General features: G+C 35.0%; 1 protein-coding gene across 2 annotated transcripts in view; it reads right to left on the bottom strand.

The window, feature by feature from the left end:
* NAA35 (N-alpha-acetyltransferase 35, NatC auxiliary subunit) overlaps positions 1-22,962 on the bottom strand; it is a 57,234-nt gene that overhangs the window by 18,564 nt on the left and 15,708 nt on the right. For both annotated transcript variants that reach the window (XM_019625502.1, XM_019625501.1), the window contains exons 4-14: positions 21,767-21,881; positions 20,809-20,883; positions 18,762-18,929; positions 18,052-18,118; positions 17,928-17,971; positions 17,351-17,401; positions 16,613-16,696; positions 15,808-15,922; positions 10,967-11,145; positions 4,387-4,446; positions 684-790 (exon numbers count right to left, since the gene is read on the bottom strand). In XM_019625502.1, the coding sequence (XP_019481047.1) occupies positions 684-790; positions 4,387-4,446; positions 10,967-11,145; positions 15,808-15,922; positions 16,613-16,696; positions 17,351-17,401; positions 17,928-17,971; positions 18,052-18,118; positions 18,762-18,929; positions 20,809-20,883; positions 21,767-21,881 (1,065 nt within the window). The remainder of the gene's footprint in view (positions 1-683; positions 791-4,386; positions 4,447-10,966; positions 11,146-15,807; positions 15,923-16,612; positions 16,697-17,350; positions 17,402-17,927; positions 17,972-18,051; positions 18,119-18,761; positions 18,930-20,808; positions 20,884-21,766; positions 21,882-22,962) is intronic.

Here is a 22,962-nt window from a genome sequence, read left to right as displayed (position 1 = left end):
AATTACATTTACACGAATCTTTGTCTTCAGAGGAACCCAACCTAAGAAAGGAAGCTACCCGAGAGTTCCATGTGAGATGTGGCATGATTTAACAAACTGAATGCTGAACCGCTGTTTTTATAATACATAATCTCATACATCCAGTCTTCACATGTACTCAGAGAAATGACTCTTTTTGTTCCTCCCCATTGGAAAAGCGCTCCTTATTTTCTAAAATGCCAACTCAAATGACGATTCTTTCTGCTTGAAATACTTTCCGGCCTCTTATGGTAGCATGTTTTTGGGGAAGTGACTCTACCAGAACATAATTTAAGAAGCAATTGTCTGCACTTTCTATTTCTATCTAGACTCCACTGAGAAGAGACTTTATCTTGTTTTTTACAATTACTTCCTAAAGTGCCTACCTAACGCAGTGCTTTGCACACAGTATCAATACAACTTACTGAATTTCTGATAACTCCTTGCAAGCTTTTCTTCTCATATTGGACCTAATGTCAACCTCACAAAAACCTCAGTTTAAATCTAAACAATACGTGGCAGAAATCAATTAATTTTAACATGATTGAGTTAGCTTTTTATATGGAGGCTTGATTCCAACACTTTTTGTGCCTTAGTTATAAAGGAGGAGAGAGACTTTGGGCTTTAAAAAACGTACATGCTATAGAATGTTTTATGATACTTACTTTGGGGAAAGCACCGGAGGACTGACAAAAGACCGAAGTGCATCTTTCACCATGTCTTGCATGAGATGAGTTCCAAAGACCTTTTTGTTATCCACCAGGAAAGTGGTCTTAAAACAAATGTTATATATTAGTAATGCTGTCACAGTCTTGACATACTATACATATAGTTGCCATACTGTGACATGAGCATACTTCTCATATATACCACAGAATACAAGAGATTACAATATACAAAGTTGGTGAAAAATGTTGATAAATAACTGCCTCCACAATGGATATTACTAATTCCTATTTAAGGTGTATTCTGATGCAGAAGGAAAAAAAATGTGCAGAAAAAAAAATCTCCTAAGAGTATTAACATTGAACTAGTCAAAATGAACTGACTAGTCTAAATATGTCAAATGAAGTGCTATATAAGAAAGGACTTCATAAATTATGAAATATTAAGTGGCTATAAATATTAAACTAGTCAATAATCTATCTCTAATGAACACTTTGGAATTGATAATCTTTCCAAAATTGGGGTAAAATGATTAATACATTAAATTAAAATAAATAATTTGCATTTATTGTTCTCCCTTTGACAACCTAAGTGTATTTTAATACTTGCTATATTACACCTTACTTGATTTCCTAACACCTCTGGGTTGTTTCCAGTTTTTGGTGATCATGAACCAAACAGCTATAAATATTTGCATACAGGTTTCCAGGAGAACATCAGATTCCACTTCTCCTGATTAAACAGGTAGGAGTGGGATTTGTAGCTTTAATTTTATAAGAATCTGCCAAGTTGTTTTCCAAAGTGGCTGTAGCACTTTACATTCCCATCAGTATTGCATCCTCACAACCACTTGGTATTCTGTTCTTTCTTTCCTGTTTTCAAAAGATATTCTGAAAGGTGGATAGTGGTTATTTCATTGTGGTTTTAATTTGCATTTCCCTAATACTAATGATATTGAATATCTTTTTTTTATTTTGAAGTATTTATTTATTTATTTATTTTTAGCTGAGCCATCCTGCCACCTGTTGGCAGCTCAGCAGCAGTTCAGCTCGGGCCAGGAATTGAACTGGTGACCCTGTTGCTCAGAGCTGGCACTCTTAACCAACTGAGCCACCCGGCTGGCACCTTGAATATCTTTTCATATTGAAATGTTCAAATTTTTTGACCTTAAGAATTGGGTTGTTTTTTATTGTTATGTTGATAGATTTCTTTATACGTTCTAGATTCAAGTCCTTCATGAGACATGATTTGCAAATATTTTCTCACACTACAGTCTCATTTTCTTAACAGTGCCTTCTACAGATTTAGTTTTAAATTTATCAGTTTTTCTTTTTAAAGGGTTGTGCTTTTGATGTTACACCTAAGAATTCCCTGCCTTCTCCAAAGCCACAAGATTTTCTCCTTTCTTCTAAAAGTTTTATAGTTTCACATTTTGGGTTTATTCTGAGTCAGGTTTTTTATTTTATTTTTTTGGCATATGCCTATCCAACAGTTATTGTATCATCTGTTGAAAAGACTATCATTTCTCCATTAATTTGCCTTTTTGCTTTGTCAAAAATTGACCATATTAATTATTGATCATTTGACCACATTAGTCAATTAATAAAGGACTACATAACATGGTACTATATAATAAAGGACTAATTAAAGAATAGGACTTCTCTGGACTTTCCCCTTGGTTCCACTGATACATGTTTCCATTATTTTGCCAATACCACATCTGCCTTATAGTCAGGTAGTATAAGTTCCCAACTTTGTCCCCCCCCCAAAAAAAATTGTTTTGGCTGTTCTAGTTCCTTCTCCTTTCCACATGAATTTTAGAATCAGCTTGTTGACATCAAATCCTGCTATGATTTTGATTGAGATTGTTTTGAATCTATAGATCAATTTTGGGGAGAATTGAAAATATCAATTCTTCCAATCCATGAACAAATTGTATCTGTCCATTTATTTAGGTCTAAGATTTCATCAGTACTTTGCAGTTTTTCAGCACACAGGTCCTGCGAACAGGTGTTATTTATATCTCAGCATTTCATATTTCTTATATTATTGTAAATAGTTTTAAAATTTCTGATTTCCCATTGTTCAAGTACACAGAAATATAGTTGCTTTTTGTACATTGGACTCATATCCTGAGATCTTATTAAACTCATCCATAAGGTCTAGAAACTTCTTTGTAGATTCCTTGGCACTCTACATAGAAAATCATGTTGTTTGTAAATAGAAAATATTCCTTCTTTTATTCTCAACTGTATGCTTTTTATTTCTTTTTCCTGCCTTTTAGCACTGGCTAAGATTTCCAGTACTGTGTTGAGCAAGAGTGGAGTGATGAGAGTGGACATCCTTGCCTTCCTCCAAATCTTAGGAGAAAAGGATTTAATCTTTCATCATTAAGCATGATGTTGGCTGTAGGTTATTCATACATGCCTTTACCAGGATAGGTAAGTTCTCTTCTATTCCTAGTCTTGCTGAGTTTATAAATCACCAATGGCTGTTGAATATGATCAAATGTTTTCCCTGAATTTATTGAGACTTTAGATTGTATGATGAATTACACTGAATGATTTTCAAATGTTGAACCAGTTTTAAATTCCTGGGATAAAACACACTTGGGTCATGATTTTTAAAAAATACATTGCTGGGTTCTATCTGAATAAAATTTTTGTACCTATGTTCATAAGGGATATTGGTCCATTGTTTTCTATGCTTGTAATGGCTTTGGTTTTGCTGTTGAGGTAATGTAGGCCTCATATAAGTGTTCTTGCCTCTATTTTCTGGAAGATACTGTGTAGATATAGCCTGGAGTTTTCTTTGTTGGAAGGTTTTCAACTATGAATTCAATTTCTTTAATAGATATAGGATTAGTCAAGTTATCTATTTCTTCTTGAGTGAGTTTTATAGTGTCCTTCAAGGAACTGGTCTATTGTATCTAAGTTTTTGAATTTATGAACAGAGTTGTTTATAATATTCCCATATTATCCTTTTAATGTGTGTAAGGTCTGTAGTGATATCTCATCTTTCATTCCTGATATTATTCATTTGTATCTTCTCTCTTTTTTTTCTTGTTCTGTTGGGTAAGAGGTTCATCAATTTCAAAGAACTGGCTTTTGGTTGCATTGATTTTCTTTATTGTTTATGTTTCCTGTTTTACTAATTTCTGCTTTTATTTTTGTTATTTCCTTCCTTCTCCTTGCTTTGAATTTAATTTGCTCTTCTTTTTCTGGAGTTTTAAAGTAGAAACTTAAATTATTAATTTCAGATCTCTTTTTTTCATATAAACATTTAATGCTATAAATTTCCCTTTAAGCACTGTTTTAACTATATCCCACAGATTTTGATGCTATATTTTCATTTTCAAGACTTCCTCTTTGATCCATGCATTGTTTAGAAATGTGTTAACTCACTAATATGTGGAGAATTTTCCAGTTATCTTTCTGTTATTGATTACTAGTTTAATTCTGAAATAGAGTGCATACTTTGTATGATTTCAATTGTTTTAAAATTAAGGTTTGTTTTATGGCCCAGGATATGATCTTAATGAATGTCTAACAATCATAGTCAATACTTCTATTAAAATATAACATTAACTGTGGAATATCCTTTAAAAGTATCTACCTTTTGCTCCCTCAATCAATAAAACAGTGTCAACAGACATATAATTTGATGTTTAAAGAAGTATTTTCAATACTTAGTGGAACTTACTTGTAATAGAGATCTTGAAAGAACACAAGGTGATTGTTCACTAAACTCACAGAAAAAATCCTAAGAGATACATAGAGAAAAAGTAATGTCATTAATAGATTAAATGAAAGCTGAAAACGTTTGCATATGGACTGTAATTTTTACTAGACCTTCCGGGAATAATATACTACCAGAGTTAGAATATGACAAATAGCTAAAGATCATTTCTACAAGCATTGTCTAATTGTATCAATGGGACAACAGATAATTTTAGAGCCTAAATTTTATTTTTAAACAAACTGATCAATAATAGTATTGTGTGAATACTCATGTTAAATCTGTACCGTGTGAAAATAATACTATCAATAATAATTTACTAACAAATGTAAGGTTTACTTCCTACTTCACAGAAATACCAAGTAACCAATTTGATTTATATTACCAACTGTTCCTGACTCTAGGGAAAAGACCAAAAGATAGCTCAGAAAACTATACATGGGTTTATACACAGAAAGGAAAAAAAGATAAGAAAATACACTGAAATGTTCACATCTGTAGATTGTAGGTTAGTAGTTAGCATCTTCATATTTTTCTGCATTTTCCAAATTTTATAATTAAGTAAAAATGTATATATATTGATATTTTAAAATTAAGGGTAGGAATATGGCTTGGATACCTATGGCATTGCTATAGGCTGGCAGTGAGAATAAAATATGTAGACCCTACAGCTTCCTCTCCTGGAAAACAGAGACGGTTGTTGCCTAGGTGACTATCACTGTGAAAAACCTCCCTAGACAATTACAGGCAGCACTTTCCCCCACTGAGCCCTCTACTGTAGCCTAAGGATTCCCCTCAGTACTGTGTTCATCAATGACTCAGAGCTGGTATTCAAGATGAACCTCTCTGACACCCAACTCTGTCCAAGAAAGGCAGTATTACTGCTGGACTTGGACAAACCCTGGTCTTTTAATTATGTGACATTCCTAAAAGGAGGGGATGAAAGTGGGAGGGGAAGATGAAGGAGGGAGAACGGGAGTGGAAAGCAGCGGTGGGGACATGGCGTGAGGGGGGCGGTGAGGAACAAGGGGAGAAAAGATGTTTTTCAAAGGCTGTTAAAAGATGCTCGTTTAAGCCTCACCTACTTTTTAAAAAGGTTTTCTTTTCCTGCTTTAACTGTTATCCCTTCTCATGACCCTTGATGTTTCTTCATCATTTTGAATAGCCATGAACCGTGTTTTAAATCCTCTCCTCTTTTAGAAGAGACAAACCTTGTACTTTTCAGTTACATTTACTATCATTATGACCATTCATTCTTGCTCCTTTATTGGCTCTTCTTTATCCCAAATTTGAAGTATGAATAGCCATCTATTTCTTTCTACACTTACTGCCCAGACTCGTGATCCACAATTTAAATGGGTGCTCTACCAAAATCTACCAAGTTTCGCTAGTCAATTCACTATCTTTTCTCACAATTCATTTTTACACCTTGCACACAGTGCTTCAAGCAAATATTCTCCATCAGAGAGATGTCCTTCCATTCTACATTACAGAGAAAACTAAAACTCATCTACCCAACAGGAAATTCCTCAACTTCAGTCTCTCTACCTGTTGTGCCCATGTCTGTACCAGACCCTTTCCTTGCCTGATTTAACCATGGAAGTCCTCCACTTGTACGAAGGACTCCATTCCTCCCAGCTTTCTCAGGAACATTATATACTGTCAATTAACCATCCTTTGCTACCCTAGATATTAAAGTTTTCCCTTTCTACCAGATGGTTCCCATTTACATTTAAAGTCAAGTTTCTCCCATTTTTAAAAAGAAAAGAAAAAAAAGACAGTCCCATGATCTCCCATTTCCTTCCTTCTCACCTGCTGCCTCCTAAGCCAAACTTTCTAAAGGAGTTGGCTGCACCCACTGTCTCTATTTAACTCAACGCCCGCTCATCTTCACCGCAAGCTCTGTGGCTCTTTTGTTCTAGTCACCATAATCCCCCATCACTAAATCCAGTGGACACTTGTTTGGACCTTATTTCTCTTTCATTTGATTTCTCACAGTAGCATCTGACATGACTCCTTCTTGAAAAACCTTTTAACTGACTTTCATGAGTTGCTTCCTCTTTGGCCACTTCTCAATCTGCCCTGTAGTTTCTAGACTACCTTCCTTTCTTAATCTATATACTTTTTTCCTTGTAATTTTATCTATACAAATGCTTCAATTACTATCTATACTGTAATAATTCCAAAATTATAACTCTAGCACAGAACTCTAAACTCTATGCATATAGCCAATATCTATTCAATAGTCTACTTAAATATTTCAAATGTACCTCAAATTCTACTTCACTAAGACTCTCATTTGACTATCAAAAATCGCCTTTGAGAATTTCCCCATTTCAATGAACAATGCCAAATTTGCAAGTTAGAAGCCTGGAAACCTTCTAGAGAGCTCTGTCATGCCCCATATTTGGTTCACCATCAACATTCTATCATTTTTAGTTCACACATAGCTCTAATACATCATCTCCCTGCCATCGTTCTAGTCCAAGTTACCATCTCCTCTCCCTTGGACTTTAGTAATGATTTCCTAATTTGTTCCCTGTGTTTATTCTGGTCCCCTTCCAATCTTCTCACCATAAGGCAGCCACATCTATGTAAATTCTTAATCCAATTTTGCCACCACTCCACCCATACTAATCTTGCATAAAACTCTAATGGTTTTCCCTTGCTCTATGATAAAAACCAAAATCTTTAATGTGGCTTACATGGATCTGCCTCACCAAATCCCCCACCCCCATCACAGTATGCCCGACTCTGATACTTTTCTCTCTCAACTATATCATGGAGGAGCATTCAGCTTCCTTCCTCTAAAACTGCCCCCCACCCTCCATCCTAATCAATGTCTATCTAATCTTCAAAGCTTAGCTTTACCTCTACTTTCTTAAGAAAGACTTTTTTGATCATCTAGGTCAGTTCCTTCATTATATGTTACATGTACAAGTTCCTTTCCTTCATATCACTTACTTTGGTTTATAATTCTATAATCATTTTTATCTCACACTACACTGTAAGCCCCATGACAACATGGATAAGCTTTTGCTCATCATTGGATACTTGCCATAGCACAGTGCCTAGCATAAAAAAAACACTCAGAGGGCCGGCCAAGTGGCGCGATGGTTAAGAACTGGCTTGGGACACCAAAGGGCCCCGGTTCGGATCTCACATATGAGGGCCAGTGACACTGCCCTCTACAGCTAAGATGCTGAACAACAGCTCGACCTGGAGCTGGGCTGCCCGTGAGTCGCCGGTGACGGCATAGGCTGCAGCCCCTGTGGCAGTGGGTTGCCATGGGCTACCGTATGTAGCCAGCAGCCAGCGTGAGCGGCCAGCAGCCGCCATGAGCAGCTTCCAGAAGCCGGCGACTGATCTGCCTCGCCCAGGAAGAGCGCAATGATGATGCCAACTTGGGCCAGTGAAGCAACATCCTCCACAACTAGACTGAAGAACAAAACAACAGCAACTTGTCTGTTCCCCTTCCCCCAATCCCCCAGTACTGTTCCCATCCCAATTCCCCAATAAAAATCTTTAAAAACAAAACAAAACACTCAGATGTTGGCTGAATCGATGAATGTATGTATACTCACTCTCAGTTTGTGCTCCACTTCTCATTACTAGTACGCATCGCTAACAGAATTTCTATAAAATCTATTTACCTCTTCTAAACTAGGTATCTTCCTAATTACTCTATAGCTGTCAAATGTGTCATCTTCTGGGTTCCTAATCTACAAGTTTCCCTTCACTAATTTCTCTACCTTCCCACTTACCATTATGGGTTTTTCCCTATATGCAAAATACCAAAAACTTTGAAAATGCAGAAAAATGCAAGGAAGAAACTATCATCCAGCATTCCACCTCTAGACAACGTCTTAATGTTTTGGTATTTGTTTGTCAAGCTTTTTAAAAATTGAATTTGGCTCTGTCTCTGACAATTTTTTCTGTATGCAACAATATATAAATGGATAATATATTTTTAAATATAACTTGACATTTACAAATACTTTCCCATGTCAATATTTTTCTATAACATACTCTTAATGGCTATTTGACACATACCATAGAATAGATAATGTCACCATTGGGCATATAAACTATTTCTAGTTTTTCAAGATTACAAAGTATGATGCAACAAATACCTTTTTAGTGCATCTTTGCACATATCTCAGGTTATTTTTTATGCTAATTCTCAGAAGGGGAGTGGCTGGGTCAAAATATACATTTTTAAGACTTTGGAGAGATAGATACTGGAGTATAGGAGAATGACTGCTTCCCTTTATCAACATTAAATATTACTATACTTTTCAATCTGATTGTTATAAACTGCACTCTTTAATTTCTAGTAAGGTTAAGCACTTTTCATGTTTACTTCTTTTTAAACATGTGTATTCATGTCCTTTCCCAATTTTTCATTTGGACGTTTATCTTACTGATATGTCAGCATTCTCTATAACTGCACTTTATACTAATAGTAACAGGTTTCTTATACCAATCCACCAGACTATTTGGTCCCTTATCCTGCTTAACTTTAATCTTTTCCTCAACTCTTGGACTCTGCCGCACTCTCCCACTACCTCTACTTATTCCTCTGTCCCAAGTCTTCCAGGAATCCAGGCTTTTCTCCTACTGTGGTGTTTTCATGTCCAGTGTCAGCAGTCCAGGCCTGGCTCCCCCAGCTCCCCTCTTTTATAGTGTGTCATTATGCATTCACACCTCTGACAAGGCAATCCATAATCTTTGGCCCAACTGTTATATTATACTTTCTTATTCCAGTTCACAATAATCTTCTTTTCTAAAATCCTACAATTAATCTGGTGAATATAAATATATGTCCATGTAACAATTAAGGATCAGAAAAGTAGATGCAGCAGAAGAGTAAGAAAATCTCTATTCATTACCCAAATATGCCACTAACCAATCATCTAATTTAGTTAGAAGTCCTCTAAACCTTAGTTTGTTTAGCTGTACAATGAATTGCAAAATGAACTGGCTTATGTCTGTGATCTTTTCTACCTTTTAAGATTCTATGATTTTTGGGCCCACCGAGTGGCTCAGTTGGTTAAGAGCGCAAGCTCTGAGCGACAGCGTCACCAGTTCGATTCCCACATGGGCCAGGGAGCTGTGCCTGAGCTGAGCTGCCGCTGAGCTTCCAACAGGTAGCAGGATGGCTCAGCTGGTGAGAGCACGTGCTCCTAACAACAAGGTTGCCAGTTCGACTCCGGCATGGGATGGTGGGCTATGCTTACCCACAACTAAGATTGAACACGGCACCCTGAGCTGAGCAGCTACGAGCTGCCAACGGGCGGCCGGATGGCGGCAAGACTTGGAAGTGCTAGCTGCGCCCTCCACAACTAAGATTGAAGGACAATAACTTGGATGTTCCTCTTCCCCAATTCCTCAACACTGTTCCCCTTTCTCTCCCCACCCAAAAAAGGACTCTGATTCTTATGACAGATAAGGACAAACTATTAAAAAAAAGGCAAACACAAAAGGAAGTAATAAAGGCATAATCAGTGAAAGTTTCACAAGGAACGAGGACTTAAGCTGGGCTTTAATGACAAAGAATTAGTGGAAGGAAAAATAAAGTTATTTATTACAAAACAGAGCATAAACAAAAGCACAAATCTTTATTGGCCATCAACTATATCCCAGAGACTGCTGCTCAATTCTAGGAATATAACTAGTTAATATGTCAACTCAAGGAACACAGGTACAGAAGAAACCTGGCACCAACTAGGAAGGCTTCACAGAAGAAGCCTTGGGACTAGGAATTATGTACCTCAGCATGGAGGAGGAATAATAGTCAAATACATAGCTACACAGTCATGCAAAATAAATTAGTATACTTATGTCTAAATAGCAACAGTATTATTTTGCATATTTTCTACCTTGCTACTAATCTTACATGTCACTATAACCTTACCAATGGATAAAACTCCATTTCTGAATGTTTTAATATTCCCAAAATAAACCTATATTTTTTTTCTATATTTTAACCCATAAAAAAGATTAATCCAAAATATGCCAACTTAAAAATGTTCATACTCTTTTACCCAGCAACTTCACTGTTTAGGAATTTATCTTAAGGGGGAAGGATGCAACTAATATAATGATTTACCTATAAAGATGTTCACCTTAGTACTGTTTATAACAATAAAACACTGAAAATGACCTAAATGCAGTTCAGTATGAATGGACTGAATAAAATAGTGATATAGGCTTACAATGGAATACCATGCAGCCATTAATATAGAGATATACATATGTGTTGACATGTAAAGATGTTCATGATGTAGAGAGTAATAAAGAAAAAGTTACCATGATCCAATTTTTGTATAAAAAAATATTTATACACATGCACATATATATGTATGTATATGTGTATGTGTATACACACACACGCACACTTACATAAAAGGTTTTGAAGATAGAATCCAGGGTTCGAACTTCCATTTGTAAAACTTGGGTGAATTATCTAACCTTCTCTAAACTTTGGGTTCTTAATCTCCAAAATGAATAGTTATATTCCAGAATAGAGATTTGTACTTACCAGAATACAATGTAAATTTGTTAAATTGACCACCTCACAGACAGTTTTTATTCTATCTATTAATCTTGCAAAATAGTTGACCATTTCTTCCCTTTTAATTATTTTTGCATATCGAGGGAAGGTGGGTGGAAGTAGCCTCTGGTTAACAAGTGGCTCAAAACCCATCATAATTGGATGATCTAAAAAGAAAAAAAAATGAGCTTTTCAATGGTTCTCTGAATTTTAAACCTCAAATATTACTAAATGTAAAAAGAAAAAGGTCGGTTTCAAAAGCATCTCCAAATTCTAATCCAAATATTCTCTATTTATAATTTATAATTAATATATCCATAAACATATTTAAAAATGATAAGCTAGTCTTTCTCAACTTGAAGTCTAAAATGAAGTATATCCCTGAAATGCAAGCTGATTAAAAATTTGGGGTTCAGGCCGGCCGAGTGGCGCGATGGTTAGGAACTCGCTTGGGATGCCAGAGGGCCCCGGTTCGGATCCCACATGTGAGGGCCAGTGACACTGCCCTCCACAGCTAAGATGCTGAACAACAGCTCAACCTGGAGCTGGGCTGCCATGAGTCGCCGGCGACGGCGTGGGCTGCAGTCCCTGTGGCAGTGGATTGCAATGGGCTACCGTGTGTAGCCAGCAGCCAGCGTGAGCGGCTAGCAGCCGCAGTGAGCGGCAGTCCAGATGCCGGCGACTGATCTGCCTTGCCAGAGAAGAGCGCAATGATGGTGCCAACTTGGGCCAGTGAGGCAACGTCCTCCACAACTAGATTGAAGAACAAAACGACAGCAACTTGCCTGTTCCCCTTTCCCCAATTCCCCAGCACTGTTCCCATCCCCCCAATTCCCCAATAAAAATCTTAAAAAAAAAAAAAAATAAATAAAAAAAAAATTTGGGGTTCAAAATTCTCTTGCTGGACTACAAAGAGGCTACAAACCAAAAATATAAAAAGAAAATAGTTTCAGATGTAATGAAAGAAAAATATTAAAGCTGATCAGGTCTCATTATTAAGAATTAAAGGCAAGAGTGATACTTAACCAAATTATAATAATGCTCCTTAGACATATACCCTAATTGTTCCTTAGGATCATGCAAACAAAGATGTTCCCCAGGGTTCCTGGCCTTTCTCTTCTTCTTTATACTGAAGTTCTCTCTGACTGAAGTTACTTATTCTTATATAAATTCCAGTTTAGGTGATGATTTCCAGACTACAATCCTTAGCCCACAATCTTCCTTCTCTGGGTACCAAACATGATTTCTGACTACATAACAGAAACCACTTTCACCTTGGTATCCCACACCATCTCGAAAGGCACATATCCAAAAGCTACCGTAAATCTTTTCCCAAACATTGCTTCTCCTCTTATATTCCCTTTCTCAGTAAAATGACCCATTGTCCTTACAAATTGCTTAAGTCAGAAACCTCCCTGTCTCTTCTCACCTCCCCATCTGCTTTATTTAATCAGTTCCCAGGTCTTAACCATCCCCGTTCCTACCATCTACCCAATCTGTCTCTCCTCTTCACTCACTACCACTGCAAAGCCTGGTTTCCCTGCACTGACTGCTCCCTCTTTAAATTAATCCTAAATGTTGCCACCTCAATTATTTTATCTAAATTACACCTGACTTCACTCCCCTAATCCAAAGATTTTATATATAGCACATATTCTTCAGCAGGGCACTTAAAGGTACTTTACCATTTTCTCCCATTTCTATAGAAAGAAAAATTTGTACTTTAATGAAAAACTATGCATTGTTAGATTGATCCTATGGGAGCTATTTTAAAAATCTTAAATCAGCTATTAATAATTGAGAGACATGCAATTCTGTCCTGTCTGGTAGAGATTCAACGGACTTCCTACTCACTATATAGAAAAAACAGTTTTGCCTCCACTAATAATTTATTTTGACATTCTAATACTCCATAAAAATCGGTGCATTTTAAAACTTTCATGTCTTGTTATGTCATTGAACGAGTTTAACAAAATCCTTCATACGTTATGTATGTATGAGAGTCACAGTTTTGCCTTTTTCTGAAAATCATCTTTTAACACTCCCTATTCCCTAAACTCCATAAGCTATAAACAAGCACAGTGCCTTACAAATATCATGCTCTTTTATGCCTCTTTACTTACACACAAACTATTCTCTCTACCTGCAAAACCTACCCCCTTATTCTTAACCTGGGAGACTTGATATAGCTTGAATTCCTCACCTTAGGTCCTCCCCTAGTACTCTGTATATACACCACTGCATTGTCTGTGTGGGATTACATCATTTGTTCCTCCCTCTTGAATTCTTTTGAAAGCAGGAACTGGTTTGTGTCCCATATCTGAATGCCTTGCTTATAACAGGCACTGGATATGTTTGTTGAATGACAAGATATGCATGCTCAAAATAAAACAAAAGACTGCTACCAGTATAATAAAATAGTCTGATTTATAACACTTAATTAGAATTAAGGTACAGTAGTAGTGACAACATTGTAAGAATCTTCTTTACCATACCGACATGAATACATTTGGGGCTAAATTGATAAATGCACAGATCCGGACACTTAAAAAGTACATTACCCTTATTTTTCCTTAAAGCATTCTAATATGCATCTGAAACTATTATGGAGAAATATTCTTTTATTCTTAATACACATATTTTTTAGGCTTTAAACTATAAGAAGAAGATAGATACTAGCCACTCATGAAAATCTGTATTACCATGGAAAGAAGTAAATATTAATGGGAAATGGATAACAAATACAATATATTCTGTATTACATTCACTTTTGTACAAACTAAAAAGTGCAATATAAAACAATATTAACTTCTAAAATGAATTCAGCTCTCCTGTATACTACTAAGTGTTTAGCAGTATTCCTGACCTCTATCCATCAGATGACAGTAGCATTCCCCTAATTGTGAAAACCAAAAACAGATTCAGGCATTACTAAATGTCTCTGGGGGGCCACATTTGACAAACACTGGTCCAGACAAATATAATAAGCAAGTATAATTCAGTATGGATAAACTTAGGAAGTAACAAGGGTATTTAATCCACAGAGAAATTAGAAGACTTCCTATAAGTGAAGTCTAAGGAAAGATCTAAATGATGAGAAGAAGTTAGTCAAAGGACAAAATATGAGTTAGGACAAGTATTCCACGCATATCAAAGGCCTAGAGGACAGACACTATGGCTCCTTTTCTTTTTTCCTTAGGAAGCGGCAATATTCCAAGTCATAACTTCTCCAAATTCAAAAAGTAAAAACAGATGCATATAAATGGAATGGGGACAAACTCTATGCATAAAGTTAGAAGTTATCTGTATGCTTCTCTCCATTCTCCACATACATTTAAATTTTTCCGGACATAGTCCTTGTTAATGGTTAAAGTGGTTCCTGGTAGCTATCTTTAGATCTCATCTGTTGATGAAGCTCATGCATAAGGACTTTGTAACCATCCCATATAAGACATAGTAGCTTTCCTGACTAGAAAAGAACTTAAGAACTGAGATACAGTTATTCATGATATAGAACAGAGTTGAGCAGGAGAGGGGCTAAAAGGCAGGCAGGAGTTTCTATTTTGTTTCATGGCAACATAAACTAAAAAGTTTTAAGAACAGTCCACAGTACTCAGGATGTGGCAAAGAGGAGTATCACAATCCAGTCATCTGGAAGACTCTTGTTTTGCATCATTAATACCTTCTTGTTACATAACCCAACAATCAAATTAATTTGAAGTAATGAATTATACAGTGGTTTTCACAAAAGTATTCTTGCACTAGCTTCGAAGTATTGGAGAGTTGCAGATATTTGCAGATATGTTATACTTCTCTGTAAACATGTACTAGATAGTGTGCTATGCATTGACAGCCTTTCATCGGTTACAGAATGCCACCTAGTCAGTCATCTCATCTATATATTTCCCCTCCTGAGGAAAATGAAAAAGTTCATGAATTAATAAATTCAGTATAATGATTAGATACATCAGGATTATGATAATAGTCATTTCCTAAGCCAAATTACCTTTGCACTGTTCTACTACCTGATGTTTGAGTAAGAAAAAAATTTGTGGGGAGGTGAACACAACAACCACTGTCCCTAAGAGGAGGGGGTGGGATGGAAAAGGCAAGCAGTGTGAATCAGCGAAAGCTGGACCTCCTGGTCACAAGACAACAACTGGGAAAAACTAATTTAAAGAATATCAATATCATCTCATTTTAGTAAGTTTTAAGGGTAATCAAAATCGCTATACATTATCTAAAATATTAACTCAGTTGCAACTTTTACAACAAAAGTACACTATTCCTTTTATTTTAAGGCATAGTTTATAAATAAAATCTACTGAGTGTCAACAATGCACCAAGTACTATAGAGATATACAAATAAGACTGTCCCTTGGCCTAAATCTGTGAAAATCTCATGGAAAGGCAAATAGGTAAACAACTGCACTATAATGTACTAAAAAATGTAAACGAGGTGTGTATGAATGCAATGAGGCCACAGAGGGAATACTTAGGCCTGCCTGGTAGAGTCAGGGAACACTTTATGATGGAGGCGATGATCTCTCAAAGGAGTAAAGGTGAGGCTGACATCACAGCATGATCACCAGACTAGGTAAATATTCAGAGCCCAAACAGTAAGGTACAGGAGATGGCCATGTTCTATAGTACTGTTTTTGTTCTAAAAAGAATTTTAAAAGAAGCGAGTATAAGCACTGCATGTAAGTCTACGGAGCAAAACTTTCTAAGGTCCAGATAGAAATTGTAGAACAAACCAAACACTATACACTTGATGGTAAAGCATTAAAAAAAAAAAAAAAAAAAAAGAGTGGGAGCAAAACAATTACCTCCTTTAGTAGTATCGTTCTGGGCCTGGATGCCATGATGCAAAGAATTATGAATGGCAGAAAGAAGATCTGCTGCTTGAACCATCAATTTTTGAGCTTCTGCAACAGCGCTGGTCTAGCAAACAAATCACCAAAAACATTCTTACATATTCTTTCACTGAAAGATATACATTAAATAGGAAAACCCTATAAACAATAATGAAATTAAATGCTTATTGTAATGACATTGGTTTCCACAAACTATTCACTTAAATACAGGATGCCCAGATCCTGTTAGGAAAGAAATTATTTTTTTACCCATATCTATATTTCATAGGAGCCATTAAAAAACAATAGGAAACGTTTCTGGTTTATTCATTAATCTTTTGTTTTAAAAAAGAGAGAGAGGGAGATGCAAACAACTGGAAAATTTCAGCATTTGTACTTTGTCATTCATTGAGGTGAAATACCAAAACAAAAACAAAAAAACCCAGAAAAATAGTATTACGAACATTAGAACAATGGTAAAGATTGGATCTTTACTCACCACTTATTAACTATTCACAAATTAGTCCACTAATAATATATTCTTTTTATATCAATAACAGACATGCACGTTATGGAGCAGAATATAAAATTCATGTGACTTTGAGAAAATCATCAAGGTTACTCTGATGTAAATACACCAAATGTTGAGTGCTGTATATGTGCAATCAGGGGTATTTTTACAGAAAGTCTCAGAACTACTTCAATAAAGCATTCCAGACCCCCCTTCCTCCTGCAAAACAACGCACTAAAATAGGCAGATTATAGTAAATGCCCTCACCTCTTTCTTAGTAAACGCTATAAGCACTGTCAGTAACACTCGAGTAAATTTCACTCTGCTGAATACTGCTAAACACTGTTGGTGCTAAAAAATAGGAAAGAACTGGAAGTTAAAAGATGCAAAGTTTGTCAAAGGAATTTCATTTTTAAATATGGTATTTTAAGTCCTAAATCTCAGTGTTAATAATTTACTACATTACAAACATCTTTACTTATAGTCTTTTAAATGCCTGAAAATGAGCTGCAGAAAACATAACAAAGCCTATTCTATTAAATTAGAACTACAAAGTAAAATTTCTGTATCAACAGGACTGATTTTTCCCTAAGACAAGTTACACTATTATCTCAAAAACTGATTTAATTAGCATTTTTAAAACAAGGATTGTTAAAAAGGTTCTTAAACAGTCAGAAAATTTAGGATCTCAACAAAGGTTTAGCAACTTTTGATACTGTGTAAATTCTTGAGTTTTGCCAAGCTTTGATGTATCATCTGTAAAAGTCATTTTTTCTTCCTACCTCACAGGAATATTGAAGATTCAGCTTTGAAATCATGTATCTGAAAGAGCTGTATTATCATTCTATCAAAATAAATACAAGGGAAATAAAATCCTTTGCAATGTCCAATTTTTAAAGAAATACCTTAAAAAGGGCTTCCATAAATTATAACGCAGTTCATAAAACTACAACATTAAGAGGTAGACTTCTCTGATATTATCTACCAGAAAATAAGTTCAATTACTTCTAGTTCAACTTCTGGATCTCTTTCTTCTCCTTGTCGACTTCGAGTACTCTAAAATTTTAAAAAAGGTGAATTAAAACAAACACAAACCTGTATAAGCATTAAATTATAAATATACAAGGTAAAGCACTAAATTTCTGAATATATATAAGAAGCCTGATTTAGAAAAATATTTGCGAGCAGGGGGAAAACTGTATTTAGTATTTCTTTTTCTATTACTATATACAGAAAGTTCATTTTTATATAAATTTAAAGAATAAGGTATTAAAAACCTCAAAAGCAAAACAGTGAAATAACATAAGTAAAAGCACATGGAATTCTTTTTTTAAAGGAATCTAGTCATTGAAATTCCTGATGCTTTCAAAACTAACTGTTAGAAAAAAAACAGTAACTTTTACAAAATCACATCATAAAAATGGCACATAGTAAAATACTAATGTGTTTCTGCGCCAAAATGCAAAGCACCTTGTTGATACATGAGTAATAGATGGTTGGCTATGATAAAATTCCAGGGCAGTTAACCTGACATTTAGAAGAAAACAAAAATCCTACACCAAAGAGAAAAATACATATATACCTTTACTCTTCTTTGCATGTCATCCTCCACATCTTTTAGCATGCCTAGAAAGAGAGACAATGAGGTTAAAAAGGAAACAAATCCAAACGTTAAACTTGTGAATTATCTTTATAAATGGTTTTACCTGTAACTCGAAGATCTGTCACACTGTTAGCCATTTTAAATCCATAAGTCATTGACTGAAAATCTTCCTAAACAGAAAAGGAATAATTAGGCCCATGAGTAGTAGCAAAACCTTTCATTATATTTCTCTTACAAAATCACTACTTGCTAATAAGAAAACAGAAATGGGATATCATCCTGCTTGTCTAAATATCCCTATCAAACATTTAAGCTTTCCTATTGGTGTACCCTTAAAATACCATATTCTAATGCTCTCTGTGTCCTTAATTTCAATTGCTTGTCCTTCGGTAACTTAAATATATTTTCATTTAATATGTTCATTTGCAAATAAGGCTAATTAATACTTATGATATTACATGATGATAACTCCCACTTAGAGTATTCTGACATTCACAGGCAAACAGCAAATACACGGTATGTATTTTCTTTATGAATCCCCACAATGTCCTGAACAAAGTACTCTGCACATAATGGATACTCAATGAATGGTAGAAAGAACAAACATATAGAAAGAACATACATTAAGATGAAAGGCCTTCCTTGGAGAGAGCTGGATTACTTTAGCTAATATATTTGTAAACAGCAATAGCTGTTTTAAAAACTGTTTTTAAATACACGTTACAAAAGTATGTATCATACGATCATTTAAACATGTCACAGTGAATAAGGTGGTCAATGAGCTTCAAGAATTCTTACACTACAAAATCTTACCTCTTCAAAAACAGCAGCTTTATTTACTTTTTCCCTTGCAATGTCACAGATTTTCAAGATTCCCAGAGCAAAAGCTTTCATGGCAGGATCTTCTATAAAGTCTGGGTTATGAATGTAAAGGCACGTAAATACTGTCTGTGCCAAGGAGTGGCCTTCTAACCATGTTATCTATACAATAAATGAAAGAAGGTATATGTTTAAGGTGACACAGAGTCTGCAAAGTCTAAATTGACCTAACAGTCCAACAAGACCAGATCGCCACAGACCCAAATAAATATAAGATTAAATCACAAGATTTAAAATGTGATTAAAGGGAAGGTCAGGGAAGATAAAAACATTAGAATTCACTTTCATTGACTATAAAGTCTTTCAAGAATCATACAACAGAAATATGATTTGCTGAAAGATACAAATATGGGAAGCATTCTTAAGTGTAATTCAGTTTGCAATATATTTGGAGATTAATGATATTAGAGTGCCTCCTTATATAGCATCCAAAAGCAATTTCATGTGTAGTCAATACAAATCCATAAACTAGGAAATGTATAATTTTGACCTAATTAGGTCCCTAGTCACTCATTCAACTCTTCTTTTTCATCCTCACTGCCACCAATCCAGTCAGCAGCATCATATCCCACTTAGATGACTGCAAAAAGCTATACAATGGTTTTACTGCCTCCCATCTCTAATTCAATACCCCCAACCAGAGGAATCTTTCTAAAACACAAAAATAATCATTCAATACTATTTTATTGAATAGCTACAATGGGTCAAGTATCAGGTACTAAAAGCTGGGAATACTTATAGCAGCCAAAATGGAGTAACTACTATGTCCCAAGTGCTATGCTAGGTATTTTCATATATCCTATCTCATTGTTCCTAACACTCTGAGGAGGGTGGTATTTTTCTCCTTTTACATATAAAGAAACAGAGTCAGAGAATATAAATAATTTTGTCCAAGTTTGTATAGTTATATTTTACACTAAATTCAAGAATTCTGCAATAGAATAAGGCACACAGTACTGCATTACAAAAGTTAGAAATGTACATGAAAATTACTGTAATCAAGGTATGTATTTTGTATTACCAGTGTGCAGAAGACTTTCCAGACTAAAAACTATTGTATCTGCTTATTAAAGGTCAAACTCTCAGATACAGTCCCAAGAGTCTCATACAATGGTTATTCAACTTTGGCAAAAACTCTCCCTCTTGCCTCCATTTGTCCTAGGACATTACTAGGACTGTAAACTGCTAAAGGGTAATAAAGATATCATTGATGGAGAGACAGCTTTGGAGGAAGAAGTATCAGGATTAGGATTCAGGTTCCTAGCAATGTAATCTAAGGCAAATAAGGTGATACCATGTATCTAATAGAGCTAATGTAAGGCCTAAGTGAATAATATACATGTAAAACAACCTAACAAAGTACTTTACACACACTGGTAATCAATACTTATTAAATAACCAAATAAATAAATTTTGCATATTTCTAAGGACAATGATTTAAAAGTTTAAAAAGAAAGGGACAGCCACAAAGTAGGCAAAAAATAAAAAAGGCAGTACAAATGAGAATTTTCCCAGAATTAACCAACACTGTCTAGGGAAGACAACCTATCCACCATAAGGAAAGCACTAAAAAATCTTTGTCATTTTCAAAAAGATGGCCACTTTACTACAATTTACCCTAGATTAGGAAAACTATCTTTCCAAAGCCAATCCAAAGTTCTTTGTTTCGATTCCATGCTTATTTATGCAAACTTCCAATTACAGATTTGTTTCCCTGGGTATCTTGAAAACAAAAAAGGGTACTTAGAATAATGGCTATATTATTATCCTCTCTAGAAAGCAAATATCCCCATACTCAGAAAATGAGAACCAAAAATCACCCAGATGAGAAGATATAATGCTATTTCCTATAGCAAAACTTGGCCTGCTAATCTTACATACACCTTACTAGGCTCAACATTAGTGTGTATACTTTTAAATTTAAGGATTCAGGTAAGTCATAGTTTTTAAATTAACCAATAGTGCTATTTTCAACTCTTACCAAACAGCAAAAACATGTATCCATTATCCCTATCAATTCAGGCAAGGTGAGGTCTTTAATTTTAATGGTGCCATCCTAAAAAGGAGGGGAAATATGACATATAAGCAGAAGTTTTTTAAAATTTATGTATAATGGCGTTTTGCAAATGCTATAGCAAACCTATGTACAGTAGCATTCTGGCTTTCAAAAATTAAATATTTAAAAATAGCAATTCTAAGAAAACTCTATCTCATCAGCTGATAAAACTAAGATACCAAATTAACTATGTATTCTTAAAAATAGTATATCTTAAACAGGTCTTCAATAAGAAAAATAATAGTCGCTCTCATGTGAAACAGAATAAAGGCTTTTATAAAGAGATGAAAAGTCAAACCAACAAGTATTTTATAAGCACAATTTAAATTAGTTTCAAGAATTAATAATTATCAAAACTGCAAATAAAATAAACATCTTAAAAAACACTTCCCTTAAGTTGGTTAACTACACTACTTGTACATTTTGTTTACAATATCCATTTACTTAGCAAGTATTTCTTCATAAAATATGTAAAATTAAACTCTGGCAACTATGAATGAATTTCTCAATCAATTCTCAATAAGGAAATTTCAAATTCACTACCACAAGCATTTTACTTAACATATTAATACATAAAATTTAGTCCCAAAGCCAGTTACCCTGGTATTTGTATACTCAAATGCTTTCAAAAATCAATTTTAAAAGTGTACACACACACATACAAATTTAGAACAAGCTTTTAATGAAGATCTTATAAATTTTCAGATTTCAACAAAAAGAGATAACTAAAGGTTTTTACTAATTCTTGTTTATATACCAGATACTTTTAGAAAATTACACTTTAAGTTAATATACTAAGTTTGATTTCCATTAGTAATCAGAATGTTTTAACACATAAGTAACAAACAATAAAAGAAAACACCAAAAGCACAATGGTGACTACCTTGATAGCTTGTTCAAAATTGAGAACTTTTCGATTGACTTGGTTTCCGATCATGCCAGCATCCATCTTGGGATCCATCATTTCAATGGCAGACATGGCTTCAAAAAGACCAAATCTGCAAATAAAAAAACTGTTTCTGAACTAGCTTACCCAGATTCCCACAATGGCATAAAATTATAATACTTAAGTAGCTACAGTATTCTTTTTAAGTCTTTCCTACTTGCTAACACGTCTACTTCAACTGACTAACCTTCCTTTAACTCAACAATTCTTCCATGTACTTGTTACTGGAATTATTTTATATGAACTGTGGAAGAGAAAACGAAAGATGATGGTGTTGCCTTCCACAAGGCTGCACATCAGAAAGTTATGAACCAAAGAGATCAACTGATCTATAATGGATTCCACTTCGTCTTCCTTAAATAATTTTCTCTAACTACTTAACATTTAGAAAGTCATGCTTGGCTGAATCATTAGCAAACGTAACTTTTAGATTTTTTTTCATTTTCTTTATATCTTAAAGTCCAACAATCTGGCACATTACACTCTACAATGCCCAAAGTTTTGGCAAGTACATAATGAAAAGTAATACAGAAATCCTGATGGTCTGGTATCTGTGGCTTATTAACCATAAAAGCAGATAGTTGTGATGCACTGTGGACTGATTAGTGAGTATATCATTAACTGAGATACACCTCAAGAAATGGGAGAAGAAAAGCCTAAAAGAAAGTTTGACTGTAGCTATTTCATTCATTCAGCAAATACTTACTGAGTGCCTACTATGTGCTAGGCACAGTGCTAGGCACTTGGGATACATGAGTGAGCAAAACAATTTGCCTGCCTCATGGAACTTACATTCTAGTGGAAGGAAATAAACAATAAAGGTATGTAAGTTACACAGTATGTTAGGAAACAGTACATGCTAGGGAGAAAAGAAAAGACAGCTAAAGAAGATATGAATTGGAAAGATGCAACTTTAATAGATGGTCAGGGTAGGCTGCTGTTCCCTAGGCTGAGCCTAAAACCTGGGGGAAATAAAGAGGGCGAGGGCCCCTCTAGCTGTGCTCTTAAATCTTGTTCCATAGCTCTCGTGATTTCATTTCATTACTGCATTTCCCCATGTATAAGACGCACCTTAATTTGGGGGCCCAAAATTTGAAAAAAAAAAGTATTACCTAAAGTTACTGAACTCAAGT

This window comes from Hipposideros armiger, unplaced genomic scaffold, assembly GCF_001890085.2.
Source record: "Hipposideros armiger isolate ML-2016 unplaced genomic scaffold, ASM189008v1 scaffold_632, whole genome shotgun sequence".
NCBI lineage: Eukaryota > Metazoa > Chordata > Mammalia > Chiroptera > Hipposideridae > Hipposideros > Hipposideros armiger.
Note: the sequence above shows the minus strand (reverse complement) of the source record. Positions and strands in the feature narration are given on the sequence as shown.